Source organism: Leuciscus leuciscus (assembly GCF_965113295.1).
Source record: "Leuciscus leuciscus genome assembly, chromosome: 1".
Lineage (NCBI taxonomy): Eukaryota > Metazoa > Chordata > Actinopteri > Cypriniformes > Leuciscidae > Leuciscus > Leuciscus leuciscus.
Window position 1 is genome coordinate 56,671,381 of NC_138725.1, and position 26,271 is coordinate 56,697,651.

The following is a 26,271-nucleotide window of genomic DNA, read 5'->3' on the forward strand; positions in this document are numbered from 1 at the left end:
CAGTGCTTCGCCTGTGCTTACCCCTAATATAGTCCAAAGTCAATATCTGCCTAGGAAATCTCCATCGCTATTTGTACTCGCTTGCGCCGACCCTGTCAAACTAAAACAATACATACACTGAGACAAAAATGCATTTGTCGGAATGTAGGAAAGAAGGTGAATAAGCCCTATTTCAAAAAACGGTGGAGTGTTCCTTTAAAACATTATTCTGTACTTTCACTTTCCTTAAATCCCTCCCTATTCTAGCTTATGATACTCTAAGCAATGTCTGAAACTTTGTATTTTAAGCACTTCTTGTGTTTGTTTGCCTCTTCATGATGAATCACTTGCTGTATTCCTCATTTGTAAGTCGCTTTGGATAAAAGCGTCTGCAAAATTAATACATGTAAAATGAATAATAAAAAATTGCAAGTGGGTCGAACTGGCACATGCATATGCACAAAAACACATAAACATATTTATAGATAATTGGGTGTCTACACACACACACACACACACACACACACACACACACACACACACACACACACACACACACACACACACACACACACACACACACACACACAGTGAGAACAGACAGTCTGCATGAGGGTGATAAGAGTAAATGCCCAGCAGAGGGCATGAATTACAATTGCAGGTGTCAAATGGAATACACTTTAATTACACTGTTGATAAAGTAGTGTATGAGTGTGAGAGATAGTGAGAGGCATTGTTATGTATTTAAATACACACACACACACACACACACACACACACACACACACACACACAGACACACACAGACACACACACACACACACACACACACACACACACACACACACACACACACACACACACACACACACACACACACACACACACACACACACACATGTTGGCTAGTTTTCTGTTTCAACACTACACAAGCTAAAGAGTGAATGTTTCTAGACTTCAGCAATCATCTAGAGCTGTAATCCAGATTCCTGCTGAAATGTACTGTAATAATTCAGCATGTAATTAAAGTGAACATGAGCAGTTGACATGCTGAGCTGTGATTCCCTTATTGCATACTGAATCATTTTACAAATCGATTTGATTTTTGACACCAATACTGTTTAAAAAGCATAGAAATAACATTTAAAATTGTGAATGGAATGGCAGTTGGTTAAAGTTTTTCAAATTGGAAATCAAAGCTGACACCCAGTTCATCAAGCAAATCTCTGGCTAATATAAGTGCAGAAATGAGTCTGTGGGCCCAGAGGGAGTAATCAACCCGCTCAAATCCTCTTAAGTACTTAGCAGATGACCCTCATCCGGGGACGGGGGGGACAACACTGTCTTTGAACAGATGAGGAGGCGGGATGTTTATACACACCCCTATATATATCCCTATATATAGTTTGGTGCCAGGAAGATTTTTCAAAACGAATACATTTATTCAGCAAGGATACTGCTAAGGAAATGCTACCCAAGTATTTGAAGGTTGAGTAGCGAGCTCATTGGCTACTGATACAGCAGGAACCAATCAGCTGTGCCTTATAGATAACGATGTGATTATGAACATGTGAGTAAAAGGACATATTAGCCTGCACCAACTAGAGTTTCATGCCAGAACTTTGTATTTATTATGTTACAAAAGATTTATTTTTCAAATAAATGCTGTTCTTTTGAACTTTTTTTATTCATCCAAAAATTCTGAAAAAAACTCTCACGATATCCACAGAAATATTAAGGCGCACAACTGTTTTCAACATTGGTTGTAAGAAATGTTTCTTGAGCAGCAAATCAGCATATTCAAATGATCTGTGAGGTATGATAAATCAAATCTGTAGAGAATGGCAAAACAGAGAGAGAAAGAGGAGACAAGAAGAAACAGACAGACAGGCTAACAGAGAAACTAAAACAGAGAAAGACAGAGTGTTGTATGGTGAACCACGAGCAGTGGGAAACTAATGAGCAACTGATAGAATTTCAGACGTCTAACTGAGCAAACGCTGTTGGGTTTCTCTCTCAGAATATATCTGGGCTAAAAATGCCCCATATAGCAGTGAAAACTGAACAACAGAACAGTACCAGAAATGACGTCCTTAATCTATAGTTTTTCCACAGCTCATCAGGAACATACAAATACACCATTTTTAGGTGCACAGGTTCGTTTTCATGACTAAAATACTTATGTGAACCACATGTTACAATTAAAAAAAGTGTTTTGATTCTTACTCATGCGAGACACTGGTGATTAGCCAGGTACAAATGTTGAACATTAACAGTAATCATTTTATACTCTTCTATTCTTCTATATCATTCAATATTCTATATAATAATACTGTTATTTTCAGATTTAGCAAACTTACGGGGACATTTTCTTCTGCTATTCAATATATATATAGGCTATATTATTGCTGATTGATTATTGCTGCTGCATAGAAAGTATATAGATACACAGACACGCTGCTGTGAGAATGAAAGAGATGCTGCTGCTGCATAAATAGACACACACACTAAAAAAAAATTACATCCCCAAGTAAAAAATTTCAAGTGACCGATAACATCAACATTTTTCAAGTAGTCTGACGTATTATTTCTCATTGAGCCAATGTTAACAGACTATTGCAACGAGAATTTCACTTGGGCCAATTGAAAAATTTAGATGTTATCGGTCCAGGGCTCTACAGTGCGCCCATTTCACTCGCACATGCGAGTAAATATTTCGGCGTGCGAACGTGAAAAAATATTTGGGCGCACTCGTGCGAGTGACACAGCATTTTTCTATAGAAACAGCTGCAAATACATCATCATGAGGAGGGGCAGAGTAGGACACTATATTACCGGGAGATCAGTTATTTAGGCCTAAATCTTCAGTAGCTAAGAGCATATGAGCGGAGTGGAGCGGTGAGAATCTCCGCTCATCGCTCACGGAACTGTTCACCCCTTCCGCTCCCCCGCTCAAAGCTACATCAGGCCGCTCCGCTCATTTTCGCTCAGCGCTCAACGCAGTTTCCTTCGCGCTCCACTCAAATCGCCCCCCGCTCGCTCCAAAAAAGGAAAAAAATCTACATGTATATCACTTGTAGCAGTCCCCAACCTTTTTTGCGTCACGGACCGGTTTAATATCAGACAATATTTTCACGAACCGGCCAAGGTGTGGCGGATAAATACAACAAAATAAAATGATACGAACGGCATAAAAAATGGGTATTTTTTTTAAATAGCCTATAATAATAAACGTGAATCCAATGTGTAGGCCATACTAGCAACTTTATTAGCAGCGTCCTCGTAACATCGCGCCTAAAAACAACTGAGAAAGTCTGAACACAAACAAAATGCCCCCAAAAGAAAAAAATCTCCATGTTTTCGGTGCTGATGCGTTCATGTAACATGTAAGGGTGGCGCTGCCAATAACGCACCTAAAAGCTGTCACAACGAACCGGCAAAATTAATGATTATGAATATGTAAAATATAGCAGGAGACATTTTAATTGTTTACTAATAAACAATTTTTTTTTTTTTATGTCTGTGTCGGCTGGAAAGATGCTGACTCGCGATCTTCGCAGTATTGAACGCCCCAGAGAGAAATGCACATTTCATACGGATTACATAAGAGAGCAGTCTGTTTTCTTTCGTTTTGAATTGTTCTATTTAAAAGTAGACATTTCAAGCTTTATGTCTCAGGTCTGTGAGGCAAGTAGGCTATACGCTGAGTTTCGGTTCATTTATGAGACAAACTCCAGGTTCACCCGCCGGCGCCTTCGTGTCGTGATTATCTATTTTCTAATATATTTACTTATTTATTAAATCCAGACAATTGGTTGATGAAACACTGATCAAAATTAAGATACAATTAATACAAAACAAAATTAAATTTAAAGACAGGCTTTGTGCTTTCTGTTTGAGGTCTCAGTGAAAGTTTTAAAGCAGTCTTTTAGTGCCGCTGTCAGAGCGCTCACGTCCGTAACGGAGAATTGTCCCATCTGTAAAAAAAAATTTAAATTTTTTTTTTTTTAAATAAATTTCTAAATAAATGTGACTTATAGTCCAGTGCGACTTAGGCTATGCCTATATATGTTTTTTCTTCTTCATGGCGCATTTTTTGACTGATGCGTGGCGTGAGCGGAGCGGGAAATAGGGCGACGCTCCGTCCTTTTGAAATTGCCGCTCTGCGCTCTGTCCAAGATCCGCCCGCTCGCGCTCCACTCCGCTCACATGCTCTATAATGATAAACTTATACAACAAAAATGACTGTGCCCCCAAATATTTGTCTGTGCTCCTAAATTTTTTTATTTAGGCGCACCAGTGCTCCTTGTTCAAAAAGTAAGTGTAGAGCCCTGTATCGGTCACTTGAAATTTTTGATTTGGGAGGGTTAGAATTTTTTTACAGTGCAGAAATCCCCCAACAAAGCAGGAATGTGTGTGTGTGTTTGTTTTTCGATCCCAGTGGGGACCTGAATGCACACTGACTCATCGGGACTCGTGTCACCCTGGGGACCTAAATTGAGGTCCCCATGAGGAAACAAGCTTATAAATCATACAGAATTTGTTTGTTTTTTAAATATATATAAAAATGCAGAAAGTTTTGTGTGATGGGTAGGTTTAGGGGTAGGGTTTGTGTAAGGGGAGAGAATATACAGTTTGTACAGTATAAAAACCATTACGTCTATGGCAAGTCCCCACAAAGATCCAGACGTGTGTGTGTGTGTGTGTGTGTGTGTGTGTGTGTGTGTGTGTGTGTGTGTGTGTGTGTGTGTGTGTGTGTGTGTGTCACAAACTACTCTGAAATTATGGGCACTCAAGCTGGCGGATGTGACCGCGTGTGTCCTGGAAGCTATTTGGTCAATATAACATTCCAACTACATTACACAATTGTAAAATTGCTGTGGAAAAAACATAGTGGGCCCTATTTTAACGATCTGAAACGCAAGTATCAAACGCGAAACGCAATTAACTTAGTGGGCGGGTCTTGGGCGCTGTTGCTATTATACCGGCGGGATAAATGACTCTTGCGCCCGACGCAAATCTAAAATGGGTTGGTCTGAAGTAGCTTCATTATTCATAGGTGTGGTTTGGGCGTAACGTGAAATAAACCAATCAGAGCGTCATCTCACATTCCCTTTAAGAGCAGGCACGCTTGTTCTATGGCGGATTGCTATTATAACGGCGGATTTGCCAGGCGCGCGCCAGGAGCGGTTCACAGCCGAGGAGACCAACGTTCTCGTCAGGGCCGTAAAACACAGAGAAGTAACATTAGGGATGGGAGAAACCCACCCAAATTGGCTTCGGTTAAACAGGCGTATAATAATTTGTGTAAATGTGTAAGCTAGATTTATGGCTATTTTTTCACATCTCATGGACACAACAATGATTTCCCTCATGTGTTAATATTTTTCCTTGTAATAATGTATGATTTGCAAAAATGAAAACTGCTGCTTCTGTGTAGATGAGAGAATCAAAGTTCATGCGCGTTGTGCACACGCTACATTGATTGGCCAAGCATGCTCCCTTAAAATAGCATATGAATAACATGCGCAACAACGCGCATTGTTTTCTAAACCTGCAAAATAGCATCACGGAATGTTTGCGCCGAAACACGCCTCTTTTCGCTGCACCGCCCCCGGGAGCGCAAGTTCATTCCCTAGTTTACCGGCGTGCGTCTGTGGAGGAAAAAAAGTCCACTGTGCACGGGTGCAAAATAGGAATGATACATGCATCGGTGTACAAAGTCAATTGCGCTGGGTGCAAGATAGGGCCCAATGTCTTTCAGCTTTATCCCAGTTTTTGAATGCCAAATATTAAATAGTAATTTTACACACTAGCTATATAAATATATAAATAAATAAAACACTGACATAACAGTTCCCCCAAAAATGAAAATATTGTCATCACAATTCTTGCAAACCAGCCTGAAACCGATCAAGTGTCGCTCAAAGGCTGACAGACACTATAAGTGAGTGGGACATAATTGTTTATGACAACACAAGCAGCATGAATCTGGCAATGGAGATAAGAATGCTTTCATTTCTCATGCACATCATCTCATCTGCGCGGATCTTCTCTCCTCTCACACATGGCTGTCCAACACAGCACTAGACTTGCCAGAAACAAAAAGGGCAGTTAAAGCTGCACTACACTGTTGAGTCATTTACAAAAAGACAATCTAAACTCATATGATTTTTTGTTTGCTGTGGAACACACAAAAAGATGAGGGGCTGTTTTCTCGTTAAAAAAAAGGTATAAACAATAACCATGAAAGTAGTTCTTATGACACACATTACATGCCAAGTTTTCCTAACAATAGCTTTGTTTGAGGAACAGGCTGAAATTTTAGTAATTGTGCAATATTAATCTGAACCTCTGAAATTTAAAAATGGTTCTTGTGTGTTGCAACCATAAGTGAATGAGATTTGAGAGCTGTGGCAGAGCTACATTTTAGTCAGTTCTTCACACAAAGCTTTTATATGACTCAAAATATAGAGTCATATGACACACTTTTATGGGGCTATTTGGTGCTTGACAGCTGTGATCACCATGAAATTTTGTTGTATGAAAAAAGAGAGATTCTTCAAAAATTATTTTGGAAAAATAACATCATACAACTTTTGAACAACATGACCGAAAATAATGACAGAATTTTCATTTTTGAAAACATGAAAATTCCTGTCATTGATTTTATGTAGTACCAGTTTTATATAAGCAATAAGAGACTCAAGGCTGTGGTATACTGTATTCAATATACAGTAACACCTAATATTGCTTAATAGGATTTGGTTACAGCTAGTCTGCAGTAATTATAATAATACAATAGAAGTCAATGGAAGTACCATTTAACTGTGTGTGTGTGTGTGTGTGAGAGAGAGCGAGAGAGAGAGAGAGAGAGAGAGAGAGAGAGGAGAGATGTTAAAGAGACTGTGATAGTTTCACATTATCAAAGACAAAATGAGAAGACCAAAGAGAGATTAAAAAAATTCCAGAAAGAAAGAAAGAAAGAAAGAAAGAGAGAAAGAACAAAACAAAGGAAAAATGCTGTAAGGTATGAAACAGCTTTTACCCGTCCAGCGTGATGTTCACTGTCTGTCATCACAACTGCGGAGGGTAAAACACACACACACTACACACTAACCGTGGAGTTGAAGCGCAGGTGGCAGATATTGCATGAGATGACCTGTTTTTTCTTCAGAGACTGAGGAACACCAAACGTATGGTTTATCACGGCCTTCTGCACGGGGTCCATCTGAGGGAAGGGTGAGAAAATTAGGTTAAAATGGACTGCGAAAAATAATTATTTGTACAAATCAGTTACTTCCAATCAACAGACTCTCTCTCCGGTCATTCAAACACATTCCTTCCATCCCAGCGGCCCTCGGAGCAACCCTGAACCTGACGCCCGGGGCCGAGGGACTTTCCCCTGACACTCCTCGTCCTCGCCCTGGGAATATACACCACATCACAGTGACTCTGCAGCTGGTCGCACGTCTATTTGTTTTAGAGCCTCGAGAATGTTCTTGTTGTTCATCCGCAGTCATCCCTGACCGGCTGGGAAGCTGCCAGGTCAATGTGTGTGTGTGTGTCAGTGAGTGTGTGTGTGTCTGATGAAGCCTATTGTCGACTCTGAGTACTGGAGAGGGTCAGAAGATAAGCATGATACTACTGCAGGAATGAAGGAGGTGAGATGAGAAAGATGAGGGAAGAGAGGATGATGAGCAGAGCGGAAGACAAAATCAGCAGTAAAAAATCAAATGAGATGAGAACAGATCACACAAAACAGGAAGAAAATACATGAGATGAGATGAGCAGATGAATCAAGTCAAAAGTTGCAATAAAGAGATGACAAATAAGATGAGAAGAGCAGAGCGAAGTCACGTGACGTGCTCATGAAGCTAGTCACACTTGAGTAGAGCTCCATACATTTGGCCCCTTTTTTGTCGACAACGAGTGATACGTTTGACAGAATGGCTAACACTGTAGCACCCTTTGAGGACATTCTTAAAACTGAGTTGACAGCGATGCGGAGTGAATTTGCCTCTCACATGTCAGCTGTCCAGACGCCATGCTCGAAACTCGATCTTCTTACAGGTGAGAAGTGCGTTTGCACCAATTCGGAGGGAAATGAGGGAAACTGGCATCCAGAATTTCCTTCTTTATCCTGCAATGCTGAATTTCATTCTCAGTTAAGGTGAACCAAAAATGCTGTACTCCCCAGAGGAAGCAAGACACTTTCTCATTTGCAATTTAGCCTCTAACCCCCTGTGAACTTCAGCTGGACATTTGCTGTCTTGGAAAATTGGTCTCTTCTCCCTACCTCTTTTCATGCTCGTATATCGGTGATTATCGGTATATCTACAGTTTATCCCTATAAACTGAAACATCTTATTTTTTCGGGGGTTCCATAGAGGCAGTGTAAATCTCAGTTTGGTCCTATTGTAACTCATCTCCTCTTCACTTGGAGGGAAGCCGAAAAGCAAACACAACAAGTTACAATCTGGCATAGACATTCGCCAATTTTCCATAATAATATGGGTCTAAAATTATTTTAGAACATTAAAGCACAATATAATTACATCTTTTTTTCATGTATTTGTGCATTAGGTTGGCCCTTCGGGCATATGTGGTGCCTTTGGATTGCCATTTACCCATTCACCCTTTGCGCAAACTAATCCTTCCCTTTAAGAACTCTCCCTCTTCTGTTTCAGTTATTTATCTGTATCTTCTTGAGCATTCATACAAACCCTTATCTATTAAAACAGTTTGGGCCAAGGATCTTAATGAGGATGTGCATGTTTTATTTTCAGATCAGGTATGGAGGATGTTTAAGCTGTCTTCAAAGAACCCCAATCATCAAATGATACACTGGAAATGACTACATAGGGATTACTTGACTCCAATTAAACGTTTCTATATGAATCTATCCTCCTCTCCTAAGTGTAATCTTTGTTCCCAAGGTTCTCTAGGCACGTACTTGCACTTCTTTTGGGATTGTCTCTCTCTCTCACCTTTTTGAACCCAGCTCTCACAGGACTTATCATATCTGTTGGATGTTGGTATATGTTTGACCCCACGCCACTTTTTTTTTAATGATTTTTGGGAACTTACCTTATCCATTCAACAAAGATATTTACTGTTAGCCGCTCTCACAGCGGCAACAAAAATGCTAGTCAACCGCTGGAATCCAGCTCACACAATGGACAGACGAACATAGACAGTGTCTTTGTTGGACATTATATCCATAGAACTCGCAACTTCTCGTATGCATGGATCCAATGTTAAGACTGTGAATTTATGGCATGCTGCTTTTGATATTGTGTCAACTTTTTTAACATCTTTGTAAACTTTTTAAATGTTTTATTATGTCTACATTCTTTGTTTGGGGGGGGGGGGGGGGGGGTATATATAAAAAAAGAAAACTCAATAAACAGTTGATAAAAAAAACGAGAAGAGCAGAGCAAAGATGAGATGAGAAGAAACAAAAAAAGAGAAGACACAAGAAGACCCTAGAAGATAAGAGAGGATATGACAAGAGATAAAAAGACGAGACAAGATGAGACGAGACGAGAAGTGGAGCAGTAATATCAAGAGAAGTGTAGCAAGAGACGAAAAAAGACGAAGAAGGTGAGATGAGATAAGACGAGAAGCAAAGAAGCAAAAAGAGAAGAGAGGAGAAAAGAAGTGAAGAGAAGAGGGAATAATTAGAAGATGAAACAAGACACAACACATCATGAGATGAAAAGTAAAGAGACAATAAGGAGACAATATGAGATGAGAAAACAAATCAGCTGAAAAGAGAAAAGAAGAGAAAAACCTAGCAGAGGAGAGCAGAAGAGCAAAATCAAGACAGAGAAGAGATGAGAATACTAAAGGAGCAGTAAAGAGAAGAGGAGAGGAGAGGAGCAGGAAGGAAAGCAGTGGAGCTTAAGAGAGGAGAGAGGTCACTGACAGCTACTTTGCTGTAGAGACAGGTGCATTTATCACTCTAGTACACACACACACACACACACACACACACAGAGCGGGAACCAGCACCGGACTATATATTAACAAACGCATATATCTTATAAAGACGTGCCATTGGTGTCTAAGATATTATTTTGAGTCGACCTACAGTGTACACATGGAGAGTGTGTAAATGTAAATGTGTGTCCAGAATCCAGATATCAGAAGAAAGAGAACCCTGTTACACACACACACACTGCCTCCAAAACTGTTCACAGAGAGTCTGAAACTAAATCTAGATCCTAATCTGAGTTGCTGCTCGAGTCTTAAATCTAAAATTACTATCTAATACAATACTCCTCTGTTTAGCGGGCCTTTTTACAAAGATTCTGCACTTTGAAAAATACCCTGCAGCCTGCTGAATCGGTCCTGACATTTAGAGCTGACAATTGGGCCTTTAAAATGTTCTGAGTTAACTTTAAATGATGACACATCTGGGAAGGTGAGGTTTAGAAAATAAAACCGGGAGTGTTGATTAACTCACGGTGTTGAAGTTGGGGAACAGGCTGAGGGGAGAGGAGCCACTGAGCCGGAAGGGCAGGAAGTGTTTCAGGTCCAGAGGGGTCTGCAGCGGGCGACCCTGCATCTGTAATGAGGCCAGCAGGGGGCTCCCCTGAGCAGTTGTACCTGAGAAGAGCAAAGACAACAACTAACACATATTAGAGAAAATCACCCATGTTCAGGCCAGTATTTAAATCAAGCAATTAGTGCACAAACACCATGATCCATGAAGAGAGGGGAGATACTTAGGCTCACAGTTCAGTAAACCAGAATCAAATGAGTTTCAACTTATCATTATAATGACACAAAAACACAGGTGACTGATCTGATCTGATCAGGATTATTGGCTGACCTATTCAGTATTAAGTTAACATTGCAAGAAAAAAAAAAGAAGAAAAAAAATCAGCCTGAGAGGATTTCTATGAAAACTGAATCTTTACGTAAGGAGTAAGTTCACATAAATTGGGCCACTTTGTGATATTGACTACAGTTATTTATCTTTTCTTTTCTTTTTTTGTCCTTTTGTACAATACATTTCCATGACTTTTCAAGTTGTTTGTGATTACTTGATAAGGTTTTTTCACAGAAACTGTCTGGTTACTGACATTCTTCTAAATATCTTCCTTTCTGTTCAGCAGAAGAAAGAAATTCATACAGGTTTGAAACAACATGAGGGTGAGTATATGATGACAGAATTTTCATTTTAAAGTGGAGTATCCCTTTAAATGGGACGTGACAGATCACTGTAGCGCCTCAGTTCAAGAGGCAGCGCAAGTCTTTTCTTCCACTTTAATACAAATTATATCTAGAAAAACATGCATGAATATCGGAAGGCATGTTGAAAGACAGTACCCGGCGCATGGTCTAAAAGGGTTGTCCCTATTTTCTTATTGAGTAATGGGTGTGTTTTGGGCGTAACGGAGTCTCATCTCCCATTCCCTTTCAAAGCCAGTTGCGATCGCGCAATGGCGGATTCGCTATTTACATGGTGAAATTTGCAAGCAGAAAGACTGAATGCTTCTCCAGAGAGGAAACGGATCTGCTAGTGCGCAAGGTCACGCAAGCAGATCATCTACGGGACAAGCCGGGTTCCACCATATCTTTATGTACACAATAATAATCTTTTACATTGTAATCCTATTTGCCATGTTTGTGTGCTGCTGCGCGTCCCTGTGTGTGTAGAGTGTACGAGCGTTGCAGTGGTGGACGAAGTACACATACCATGTACTTGAGTTAAAGTAAAGATACTCAAGGTAAAATATTACTCAAGTAAAAGTAGAAGTGCTGCCTTTAAACATTCACTTGAGTAAAAGTACAAAAGTATTTGCCTTCAAATGTACTTAAGTATCCAAGTACTATGATTTTTTTATGGCTATAATGTCCTATTATAATTTTTGTCACAAGACTCTTGCTTAACTCAGTCTACGTGAAGACTCTAATGTCACTCCTGGCACATCAATCTATTAATAAAATGACATTAATTAGTCTATATATATATATATATATATATATATTTTTTTTTTTTTTTTTTTTTGAATTGAATTGAATTGAATATTTTTGGTGTGTTTAATTTTGGACGGAAGGGGACTGTTTCCATAAGGTATAATACATTTACAGTATTTACTGTATATATTTTTCACGAGCGTCTATGGTCATAATTATAAACATCCTAATGTTATGATACATTCACATAAACCTGCACAATTCCATTAAATAAATACACACACACACACACACACACACACACACACACACACACACACACACACACACACACACACACATATTATATTCTACGTTATGGGAGCAGCCAATTTCCCTCCCAAATTAAACACCAAAACGTATTAATGCAGTGTTTCTGCTACTCCCCAGAAAAAAAATGCTATTATATGCAAGTAATTTTAGTGTCAACGTAATAAGCAATGTTCATTATGCGTCAATATTTTCCGATAATTGCTGCAATAATAGCTGCTGCTCTCTGCCCCGCTTAAAATCATTGGCAACGTGATTTGTTTAGAACTATTGATAGCTACACGAATCACATGACCGCGCGGCGGTGAGATCACAGTAGGCTTGTTCGACTTGAACTGGCGCTGCACACTGCACAGACCAGTCGGTGAATGACATTAAAATACCGCGAGAGCGATTAGAGAGTAGACGGCTCTGTATGCTTTTCAATCGCTCTCGCGATTTCACTCTATACTTTGATGTCATAAACTGATTGATCTGTGCAGCGCCGGTTCAAGTCGAACAAGCCGTGTGTGTCGCAACCTCATACTGTCTGGTCGCAACTCTCATATTTAACGGCTCGCGCTTAGTAGATACCGCCAAGGCAAGTTCAAAACAAAGCGCGCACGTTGTAGGCTACTGTGATTGGTGGCTCGTTTGACCAGTTAAGTTTTTATCCACTCATAAATAAAAAGGAACGACTGATTTTGAAAATGTAGTAGAGTAAAAAGTAAGATATTTGACTTTGAAATGTAGTGGAGTTAAAGTAAAAGTCTTCCCAAATTTAAATACTTCAGTAAAGTACAGATACGCAAAAAAGCTACTTAAGTACAGTAACGAATTACATTTACTTCGTTACTGTCCACCACTGGAGCGTTGTGCACCCGCCTATTGGCGCATATTACTAATGCGCCCTTTAAATAACAAAAAATATATATACTGCACTATTGACCAGGTTTCAGATGGTCGCAGTCTATTTCAGTTGCCTCAAAATAGCAATGTGCCAACAACACGCCCAAACACACCTCATTTTCAGACCAGCACGCCCATGGGTGCACAAATGGGCGCAAATGCATTTGCTATTTAAACAACGTGGCGCAGGACGTGAAAATGATAACTGCGTCCATAGACATGTATAGAAAGGCTAGATGGCTCAAGGCGGAGTCAGCTGTGTCGTCACTTGGCGGCCATCTTAGGTCAGGAGACTGCGCTGCTGCTCCCTGCTGCTGTGGACGGAAGGTGAGTGACATACGCCAACTAAAATGCTCGTAACTTGCTGAATTCTTGACGGATTTACAAACGGTTTGGTTTATTACAAACCTTATTAACGTGGCTATGATTTGTGCTGATGCCGTTTGTGGCTATAATTTTTCACAAGTATGCAGTTAAATAGCCGCATCCCTGACGTTTATGACACACCAAGCCGTTTGAAAATCGGTTGAAAATTGAGCAAAATATAGTTATTTCAGCACTACATGCACAATAGACTTTAATGTTATAACTGGACGAGCGGTCCTGTCCTAAGATGGCCGCCGTGTGACGTCGTCGGGTCCCATTGGCTCTCAGCGCCGGTAAGCTATCTAGCCTTTCTATACATGTCTATGACTGCGTCGGGCTGAAACTAGTAAAAAACACTTGCACCTGGCGCTGCATTGTGCCAGGTGTATGATAGGGCCCTATGAGTTTAATTCAACATTAAACATAGCGTAGCGGTCAATGAGGGACTGTATATATATATATATATATATATATATATATATATATATATACAGAGATGTAAAGTCCAGGTTCAGAAAGTAAAAGTCCTCCTCCGTATTTTGTTCAATCACCTGGATTTGCTAATTAGCAGTGTTTTAGCCAGGAGGTAGAACTAATTAGTGAAATCATCTGGCTGAGTTCATAGGTGGAATAAACATATGGCAGGACTTTTACTTTCTGACCCCTGGACTGTACACCTCTGTATATATACCTTGTCATCTCTTTATTAATATGAAATTATAAAAACTACATAATTATATATATCTTTTCATAAATTATAATTATATATAATTATAACTTTTACATTGAATATCACCCCAACACTTCAGATGAAAAAAACCAAACACTTACATATTAGCAAGACATTTACTCAACAGTGCTTCAGTGTCCCACATTACCCCCGTCCTAATTTACCCTGACGTACCTAATAACGTCACACTACAAGACCACCTTCCCATGTCAACACAAACTTTCAAAGTTGTCAAATGTATAAACCACAAACCATATCAATTGATAAGTAACAAAACATTTCAAATGTCATTGGGTATATTTTACACATCAGCAATCTAGTAGGCTACATTAAGAATGTTATTATTAGGTTTGCTTGACCTATAGCTCTCCCAGATTATCACATGACTGTTTATATGGATAAATATTGATAAATACATTGAGAAAAAAAGGTATTGATCAATAATACATACACATAAACACACACATACTCCAGTGTAGACTGGCCCACATTGGCTGTGTCTTGCTCAGAGAAATGGACACCATGGGATATGGGATTTTTAATGGTGTGTGTGTGTGTGTGTGTGTCTACAGGGATATCATGTTTCTAATGGAGCGGGGATGTAGAGGTTTCTCATTTTCCAGTTGGCTGAATCTGAAATCTAGGAGCGTATAGATACTTACCCTACCACAAAGATCAATCAGTGTAGTGTACACACACACACACACACACACACACACACACACACACACACATCACGGAGGCCTGATATCAGTCATTTAATTCTACGTCAAACTGTCACATTTCTGTGTGTGTGTGTGTGTGTGAGTGAGAGAGAGAGAGTACTGAAGCTTTCAACTCACAGAAGTGCAACATTAATCATTGCTCTGACAATTTCTTAGAGCAAGTGAACACACATATCTCACCATACGCACACGTACAGATATGCTCAAACTGTCAGGATTAGGCCTTTCTTAGAGGCCTTTCTCAAAAATCATATGGTGCCACATTAAATGTCATAAAAAGAGAAATCCTCTGGCCAAAAAAATATTCCAAAGGCATCTTTACACAGAAAAAGCAGCACAGAAATCAAATCTGAAGCGTTATAAAATTTACACAGGTATTACAATTGCGGGAAATAACAGTTTGAACAGTACTGTTTAACAAAGTGTTAGAAAATGAATTTAAAAATAAATAAATGGTAAACAGATAAATAAAACTCGATAACTAAAAATACGGCATTTTTCATTAAATTAAAATTTAATTTGAGTGCTATATCTCACGCTTTGATGTTTGTCTGTGGTACTGATAGTTATTTTCTATTTCCTAATTAAATTGATCCAGATGGAACAAATGCTACAAAGAAATGATGAATTATTGCACCGGGTAGTTATAGCACCACTGTAGGATTAAAGGAGTCAAAATTTTTTCCTTTTTTCTTTTCTTCTTCTTCAAAGAGCCAGAAAGCATGAACAATGCTATCGTTAGCGCTTCAGGCAAACATTTTTTAAAATTAAAAACCCTAAATGAAAATGAGAAAAGTTGCCCTGGGAACTAACTGACAAGTTCAAATTGCAAAAATTATTTATAAATAAAAATTTAATTAAAACCTAAATAGAAATAAAAAACAATACATAACAAAATGTTGAATACAATTTTAAATTAAAACTGAAACTATAAAAAAATAAAAGCTATTTGAATATGGATAATACCAAGTTCTATACAGACTGCTTTCAGTAATTTTTGGAGCTTAAGAGACCTCGGTCATCATTGACTTTCACTGTATGGAAAAAAAGCCTGTCTAACATCCTCTTTTGTAGTTCACAGAAGATAAAATGTCCAAGGCGTTTTTGAACAACACAAGTGTGATTAAATGATGACAGAATGTTCATTGTTGGATGAATTATCCATTTAATTTTCTACTTCTTTAAAACACAAAGACCTCAGAGATATTTCAGTGAAGATGCTTCAGTCCTAAAGCCTCAAACAACCCCATTCCATCACATTTTCATGTTCCAAATAAATGTCTGTGTGAGTGTGTAATCTGTCTAACTCAATGGAGCTCAAAATAAATGACCATCAAGCCCTGAAAAGGCAGACTTATTTTTCAAGTGGCTCCACGCACGCAATATTCAACTAGAAACACATATATCCACACAATGAACATCACACACATGCTCTTTGCCTCAAACAGATAAAGCTTTGAATTCAGATGGTGCCACATAATGTATGCTGTGTATGAATGTAGTGGACCACAAAACACACAGAAAGACGAGATTTTTCCCCCTCTCTCTCTTTCCTGACAACATTTGAAAGGCATAATTATCATTCACAAAGAGCTGTAATTAGCAGAATCTGCTTCTCTTGCCTCTCTGTCTATCTCCCTCCCTCTCTTCCTCTCAAACATAGCTACAAAATCAATGCAGAGTCCAGCTGGCATCTCATGCTGTGTATCTGTCACATCACATATTTACACACATATATACATATATACTGTATATATATATATATATATATATATATATATATATATATATATACACACACACACACACGCACACACACACACACATACATACATACATACATACACGTGAGCACCCTGACTGGTCTTTTGCTATGCACCCCCTTTCTATCAGAACCAGCATTAACTTCGTGAGCAGTTTGAGCTACATCTGTTGGATCGGACCACACGGCCATTCCCTCCCCACGTGCATCAATGAGCCTCGGCCGCCCATGACCCTGTCGCCGGTTCACCACTGTACCTTCCTTGGACCACTTTTGATAGAAACTGACCACTACAGACCGGGAACACCACACAGTTTTGGAGATGCTCTGATCCAGTCGTCTAGCCATCACAATTTGGCCCTTGACTCAAATCCTCACATTATCATAATGTTATGCCTGATCAGTGTGTATGTATGTGTAATGTATATATATATATATACACACATACATACATTACATACACATATATATACACACACAATACCACATTACTAGTTTTAATGTTTTTGAAAGAAGTCTCAAAAATATGCTCAAAAATACAGAACAAAAAAATATCACTGTGAAATATAAAAATGTATGGTTTAATGGTTTTCTATTTTTATTGTAATAATATTCCACTTAATTAATGTTTTTTCTGTATTTTTGATCAATTAAATGCAGGCTTGATGAGCATGAGGGACTTCTTTCATAAACATTAAAAATAGTAATGTTTCCAAACTTTTGACTGGTACTGTATATATACGGGTCACGGGTTGGTGGCGGTAATGAAGCGCACAACGAAGGAAATACTCAAACAGATCTTGAATCTAAGAATAAACACAATAACCAGGAGAATAAGTAGGAGGAATCACAACCATGTACCCTTGTAAACAATACAGGACAAGGAACTAAATGAAACTGAGAGCTTAAATACACAGAGCAAACAAAGGCAATAACTAAATAGACACACCTGAAAAGAATACTCACTCATTAAGTAACAGGCGGGGAACGGAGGAGAACAGAACCAATTAACAAACTAACAGCAAATACTAGAACAGGAAAGCTAAATCAAGCAATACAAAACGTGAAAAACTGACTTTGACAATATATATATATATATATATAAATTAACACAGCTCTCTGTGAACAAAACCCTGAAATGTGCGCACAGAATGCCGCTTCTTTTTCAAAGTTTACAAAATTACAAAATCACGCAAAATTCCCATTTTGCATCCTTGTCACAGATCTGTCAAAGGTCTTAAAGTGACAGCAGCCTAATAAACCTGCTGTTTTCAGCATCATTACTCCGGTCTTCAGTGTCACGTGATCCTTCAGAAATCATTCTAATATGTGACCCTGGATCACAAAACCAGTCAAAAGTCGCACGGGTATATTTGCGGCAATAGCCAACAATACATTTTATGGGTCAAAATTATCGATTTTTCTTTTATTTCAAAAATCATTAGGATATTAAGTAAAGATCATGTTCCATGAAGATATTTGTAAATATAAATGTATACTACTGTAAATAAAACAGTTATTTTTGTGAGTGAATGCAGCACAATCACGAACATAAATGGAAAACTTCAAAGGCCATTTTCTCAATGTTTAGATTTTTTTGCACCCTCAGATTCCAGATTTTCAAATAGTCGTGTCTCGGCCAAATATTGTCCTATCATAACAAACCATACATCAATGTAAAGCGTATTTATTCAGCTTTCAGATGATGTATGAATCTCAAGTTCCAAAAAATTTACCCATGTGATCCAGGGTCACATAATGATGATTTTCTGCTCAAGAAACATTTCTTATTGTTATCATTTATCAATTTTGGAAAACAATTGTGCTGCTTAATATTTTTGTGGAAACCATGATACATTTGTGACAGGATTCTTTGATGAATAGACAGCGTAAAAGAACAGCATTTATTAGAAATAGAAAAATCGTAAAGAAGATTTGACCCCACTGCAACATGTTTTTCCCTATATTTGCATGTGAATGTGTTTGAGTGTGCGTGTTCTCGGAGTTTGGATAAAGGCATTGCCGACATCCCTCTTCCCATTTACATAACGCACAAGCCTACAGCATCTACCACACACACAACCTAAGCTCAGTGTCACACACACACACACTCACAAACAAACCCTGTAGCAGCAAACCCTGCCTGAGTCCATCTTGAGACGAAACGGAGGGTGACAGGCATGTGCGTGTGTGTTTGTGTGTATGCACATGTATATCTTGTTTTATTTGTGCTTGCCTATTTGTATGTGTGTATGTGTGTGCGTGTGATGCGAGAGAATGTGACAAAAAGAGAGAGCTAAATTCTGTGTTGCTTGGGACGAGTACATAATGTTTAGCTGTAATGTCCGCATCGTACCTCACTGGAGCCCTTTTTAAAAGCAAACATAAATTCATTTTTGGCCTGATCTGTCCACTAGAACCAGCTCAGACGGTGTGGGGTCAGACCAGAGATCTTCTGATGTTTGGCTTGAACTGATCAGATGGATACAGGACAGTTTTAAAACACACACACACACACACACACACACACACACACACACACACACACACACACACACACACACACACACACACACACACACACACACACACACACACACACACACACACACACACACACACACACACACACACACACACACACACACACACACACACACACACACACACACACACACATTTGGAGAACAACTAGATGGATATATAAATTGATGATAACAAAGTTTATTAGTGGGAAACCAATATATCAGCTAAAATAATTATGAACCAACAATCAATTACCATTTAGTGATTATCATCAGCATTTGGCAGATTAAAATATGAAGTTCAAAGTGATTATTTTGTGAATACATTTTGAGTAAATATCATATTCTCATATCATAAAAGCATAATATGTATTATTTAACTATATTACAATATATATACAGTATATATATATAATATTTAGACATATAAATATAGTTTTATTTAAAAAATGTGGAAATTGATACTTTTATAAAGCAAGGATTAATTTAATTGATCAAAAGTGACAGTAAAAACGTATATAATGTCACAAAAGATTTCTATTTTAAATAGATGCTGTTCTTTTAAACTTTCTATTCATCAACAAATCCTGAAAAAAAAGTGTCATGGTTTCCACAAAAATATCAAGCAGCTATATAGGATTTAATATAAATTTCTTCATCTTAATATTTTTATGGCTTTTTATATTGAACAGTACTTCAGGTCCCCTTCTGCTGTTTCTAAATATGCAATATAAATAAGTGTTAACTTAATATACTGTATATTTCGGCATTACATCAGCCATTCATCATCCTAAAACACATATTGGTCGACCACTAAAGCATATACCTGTAAGATAGAATAAAAGAGGGATGGATGTTGATTATACTGTGCTGTGGAAATGCAAATAGAGAAACAAAGTGGGCTTAATTGTTAATTATGTGTAAGCGGTTCTAAATCTCATTTGCTGGTATCAGGGGATTGACTATTGGCTGCATTCAGATACAGTGAGAGAACAAGAGTCCTAACACTACACGACAGAAAGCATCTCGGTCTGTGCCTTTCCATTTTCCAGGCCTGTCCAATGCCTCCTTCTTTGAAAGAAATCTAAATAAATAAATAAATAAATAATCTGCATTCAAGGCAGCACAAAAACCACATTTCAATCAAATCCTCACTCTGCACCAGACTGTCAAAACCCTTCACAAACAGTAATCAGGACTCACTCCCAAATCTCTTCAATTCACTCTCCCTCTCTTTCTTTCCATCTCTCTCTGACCTGCATGTCTCTCTCTTTCTGTCCTTCCCTACAACATTTCTTCTCTCTGTTCCCTTCAAGAGAACAATGCTAAAGGACGACTATGCTAGTTCTGATTAGATGTAACAGTGCATGAAGAACATAATGAGACAGGAAATGATGGAATGATTGTAAGCTCCACTGAAGCCACGTGTCAGACGGACAGAAACAAGCTAAATTAAATAGCTGCCGCAGAAAGACCCTTCCAGAACACTGAGGTCACAAAACACAGACCTTTTAAAACCAGGAGATCTGATTGGCTGATGATGCAAACGTAACATGATGAGCATAATAATTGAAAAGATTTTATCAATTAAGGATCAGAGAGTGAAAAGACTGCTATTCTGTCCCCATCTTTCTCCTCCTTTGTTTTTTTTTGTGTGTGTGTGTTCATTTTGCAGTTCACCAGCCAACTTACATGAAATCAACTACGTAATTAGGGGTCTCTGGCAGTGTGCGTGTGTGTGTGTGTGTCCAAATTCACATGGGAGTGAATAATAATGGCTAATGAAACATCATGATGTGTTTACTCATGCGGAATTGAATCTACCCAGAAATCTCAATTTAATGAAGTGCGTTTATGAGCGTATGTGAACGAACAAATGTGCCAGTCTCAAAATAATAGTTTGAATATGTGTGCACCCCAAATAGCCACTTACAAATCATTTGCGTTGTGCCAGGTCATGTACACTACCATTTTATATTTTTGAAAGAAATCTCGTATGCTCAGCAAGGCTGCGTTTATTTGATCAGAAATACAATATAAACAGTAATATTGTGAAATAGCATTGTAATTTATAATAACGGTTTTCTATTTGAATATATTTTAAATATTTATTCCTATGATGTCAAAGCTGAATTTTCAGCATCATTACTCCAGTCTTCAGTGTCACATGATCCTTTAAAAATCCTTCTAATATGATGATTTGTTGCTAAAGAAACATTTCTTCTTATTATTACTAGTTGGAAATGGAGGCGTTATTTTTTTCAGGTTATTTTTTTATGAACGTTTGAAAAGCAGCATTTATTTGAAAAAGAAATCTTTTGTAACATTATAAATGAGCCCCCTTTAGGGTCTTTTGGACCTGACCTTGACTGATCTACATTTATGTTCAAATCAACATAGAATATCTGTAATGTATTCTCTGGAAAATTTACATATGTAATATATTCACACGAGATTCTTTCAGTTCCATATTATCTATCTAGCTGATAAATTACCAAATGAATGGAGAGAGAGGTGCAAAGCATGACAAAAAAAAAAAAATTTTTGAATGAGCGTCTTTCCTGTTCATTAAGATGGACTATTCGCTATTCAAAATAAGAGCCTCTTTTAATAAAATCTTATCTTCTCTGCTTGGATCCAGAAGGGGCCGACACAGAGTTTGTTCAGCCTCAGCCTCAGCCACATTAAAAAGCAGTTTACTGGACATACTTGGAATTAATTGATGTGCCTATAGGGTACATTTAGCAAACACGTGTTCTGTAATATTTTGTTGTAATATATACAGGGCTTGAGATTAACTTTTTCTGCCCACCAGCCACTGTGGCTAGTGGTTTTAGTGGCCAGTCAGCATATAGATATTTTTAATATTATCTCATAATTTGGCAGCAGGTATTAGGGAGTTGTACTTTAAGACCATTATACTGTTACACGTTTTCTTTCTCAACATAACTGACTGCGTTTATGTGAATACTCGCCAAGACAGGCATTTTGACATAATTTTTTGTGTATTTGACTGGCTTTATGTGTGCGCACTTTGTGAGCACAAAATCTGCGGGACTAAGTAAAATTATGCGCAATATGCGCAATCACATGGTGAAATTCAAGCCCTGTTACATCAACAATATTCATCCGGAGCAAATTAAATGAGTGAGTGAGGGGAGGCAGGTTTGCGTGTCAACTCGCTGTCAGAGAGATGAGAGAGCAAGAAAGCGCTGTTGGCATCGTGTATCTATTCTGCGGAAAAATTTTTATTGGAAGCGTTTCAGATATCAGTTTCAGTATCAATATGTATAGAAAAATCTAGATTTTTGACAATACTACATTGCACTTAGTTTATTATTTCAGATGCAGTTTTAAAAGACTATAATTGAAAAATGTATATTTTATATAAAATTGAACCCGCCACAGTGGGACTTACTGTGTTACACGTTACAGCATGTTTCATGCTGAAATACACCTGCATTTGGCGGGTTGGCAGGTGTTAATGTCAAGCCCTATATATATATAGTGTCAAAATGCTTTGTCACCACTGCAACTTAAACTTTAATACAGAGTTGGATAGCATAATGTTATGCTTTCTCTTCAGCTGTGTTCAGTCAAAATTCTGCCGAGAGAGTTTGTTTGTGAATTAAACAAGGCAGGTGGATATTATTTGTTTGTGTTGCGTGCGGTGTGAAGGGACTGCTAATGTAACCTGTACAGGCTGCTACTGAATCAGAATAGAAAAAAAGTGTTAGCGAGCCCGAAGGAGACAATAAACGACGTGATTAAATGATAAGATCAGAAGCCAAAGCTCTTGAGCGTGACTAGGAGCCTCAAGTGCGGAGCACTGCGTGTCAAAATAACATTTAATGTCTTTGAATCATTATTAACATCATAAATTCTATTTATAATTGAAAATAAAATCAACACAAGATTAGCACTGTCATTAAAATAAAAATCATCCTGAAACACCCATAACTCACAAAAAAAAAAAGCATAAAAAAGCATTATGTCAGAGGAAATAACTCTTTATATGTAGTTTCCTAACTTATTGTCCATTCAATAACTGCAGGCCATATGGCCCCAAAAAACACATTTTATGTGCCATACTGTCAAATAAAGGCTCTTCAGTAGGTGTGTAAGCGTGTGCATTCCAGAGAGAGTGACTGAGAGGGAGAACATCATCAAAACCAATGGTGCAAAGCGGGCAACCCATCTGCCACAAAGGAACAATAAAGCCTAAGGCTTCTGTGTGTGTGTGTGTGTGTGTGTCTGTGTGTGTGTGTGCACGCGCACTAGTGTGTGTGTGTGTGTGTGTGTGTGTGTGTGTGTGTGTTAAACACCCTGAGGCTGCACAGTGATAAATTACTCCTTTTTTCTTTTTCCCCCAGAGAGTCAGGCTGAAGGAAGGGAGGGTGAGAGGTTTGGTACACGATTGCAAATTTCAAATTGATAAAGAGCATGAATTGCAGGACATAAATATAAAATTAAAGTATCTGTCACACTTCTGTAAACCACAGCGGCACAATGGAAAATGCCATGCAGATGAGGAAAAAAACAACAAGGAAATGGATGGGAAATAGTGAGGAAGTGTGTTCTTATTTGTGAGCGTCATGACTGCAGGGTGAATATATGCAGAGGGAGAGCGCATGCTGTTTTCTTATCTCAATCACACCGTGTGTGTGTGTGTGTGTGTGTGTGCTGGGAGAGAGCGGGGCTGATTGCGACAGCAAAATCTTGCCAGAGGCTGTGCAGTTGTTACACTGATAAGTTCTTTAAAAAGATTTTTGCTCTTTTTTTGTACTATAGAGTTATTAAATAAATAAAAAACTATTAAAAACGGTCAAATTAGAACAGGCATGTCATTTATTACAGCCAACATTCAATCATTATCAATAAGCACTAATGATTATGGAAAAGACTCTTCTTTCTACTTATTTTTTTAAATTATTAAATTCACAATTTTAATTATGTAATAATTACATTGAAATTAATAGCTTATTATTGTCACATTTTTATTTATTTAATTTCATACATTAAGTGTGACTAAAGTGTCCAAATACTGTGTATGTATTAGGGGTGTAACGATACCCTCATGTCACAATTCGATACATATCACAATACTGAACTCGCGACACGATATTATTGCGATACTCCAAGACATATGGTAAAAGGTTAACAAAAATTTTACTGTTGATTAAAATGCTAAGTTTTATATTATTGTGGGTGTAAATGAATAGGCTTGGTGCTGGGAACCAATGCACAGGACAATAGTGACACCAGAATAAAAATATTCGTGAATCTGAAGCTGAAAACAGAATTATTTTAGACGAATATGCTTGCACTCTGTCACTGACATATTTAAAATAATATACGCCACTTTTTACTGGTAACATAAGACATTTGGCATTAGCAGGACCCACAAATATTACCCCATTGCATTATTATACATTATATTCAACATTATGTAGTTTAATGTAGTACTGACACTAAAACTCCATGATACATTTTGTCACTATCCACGATACATATTGTTGCATTTTTGTATTGCGATATATTGTGACACAATATATTGTTACACCCCTATGTATTTATGCATGTATATATATATGTATATACACATACATACATACACACACACACACACACATATAGATATGTGTCTAGTATGTATATACACACATACAAAAATTTTAATAGTTTTGATAATAATATAATTGTATTATAATATAATATAATTGTAAATTAAGCATACAAATACATTTTGATTAGAAAACATAAATAATATTCGTAACATTTCAATGTACATTTCAGAATTATATTCTTTTCTTCTTTTTTCTTTAAATATACAGATTATATACTATACCCAGGAAACCCAATATATCTGGACACACTTGGACACTTTAGACACACATAAAAATAAATGAACTTCCTTGCATTAAATAAAAAATAGCAAACCAAGTGCCATTTTAAAATTTCATATACATAGGCTACATGGAAAAAAAACTCCCTCCACCCCTTCATTCTCTCTTTCTGTCTGTCTCTCTCTTTTAACACACAGACACCTCAACACAGAAAATGAGTGTTCAGTCAGAGCCACTTATATAGTGATGTGGAGTGACAGAAGCTTAGTGGAGTTCATTTCCTGTTTAAATGAAGTCATTTCCTGTATCAGAAGCCACTTAAGGGCTGTGACCTCAAAATAAACATCACTTATTACATGATTAAACACCTTACTGAAGAAAAACACAACGTATACAGCCACCCCCAGACTTAGCGAGAGAGATTAGACGTGCTTGATGTTAATGCAGAGGGAGACTGCAGCAGCGTGATAAGGAAAAGTGCTTTTAAAATCTTATTATTCAACCTGTTCAGTGCTTCGCTAAGGATGTGCCTGCTAAGAGCGTGAACATAAATGCAAATGTATGGCGATTATGGTGGAAAATGCGTCACAGAGACAGGGCTAAACATATAGCTATTACTATGTATCTGTACTCGTCGCTTTATTGTCGCTCACCATCTATCTCTCGAACAGCATTGTGGTTCATAGTAAGCAGGTGTTCAGTTTTTATCTTTTTGTATATCTATTTATGGGTTGAATAGATGCAGCACCTCTTGAAGGACGTAATGTCATTGAAATGTCCCTTCCCACTCGCCCTATTTCCGGCGTGTGAATGTGTTTTTTTTAGTCTGCTTTCGCATTTTATCAGAGATCCTGGCTAATGAGTTGGGAGCTGAATTTGGCAGCAGTGGTCTGTAATTGTTTTAAATAAGCCTCATGCGTCATGCCAAATAATGGCAGTTCAATGAAGACATTAATCTACACAAGCACATCTGTGAGACTTCATTTACCGTCCTCCCCCTCGTGACATCAACCGCGCGCCGCTATAAACGGTCCCCGCGGTCCCTCTGCTAACTGAAGACATGTCGACTTATTAAACAGCCTTTTGGTGATTTAACTGAAGAACCGCACAAAGCGTAACACTTCTGACATTCATTTCACTCTTATCTGTCCATCTCTCTGTTCTTTCTCCTCTGTCCCGATCTCTCTCTCTCTTTTGAAACGGGGAACGT

The 26,271-nt window shown here is 38.0% G+C and overlaps 1 protein-coding gene across 5 annotated transcripts in view; it reads right to left on the reverse strand.

Annotated features, from left to right (window-relative positions):
* Nucleotides 1–26,271, reverse strand: part of znf385c (zinc finger protein 385C) — a 113,422-nt gene that overhangs the window by 19,440 nt on the left and 67,711 nt on the right. For 4 of the 5 annotated variants that reach the window (XM_082136692.1, XM_082136694.1, XM_082136693.1 and 1 more), the window contains 2 exons: nt 10,451–10,593; nt 7,100–7,210 (listed from right to left, as the gene is read on the reverse strand). In XM_082136692.1, coding sequence (XP_081992818.1) covers nt 7,100–7,210; nt 10,451–10,593 — 254 coding nt within the window. Of the gene's footprint in view, nt 1–7,099; nt 7,211–10,450; nt 10,616–26,271 lie in introns of all 5 variants that reach the window. The other variant, XM_082136696.1, reaches the window with a different exon arrangement.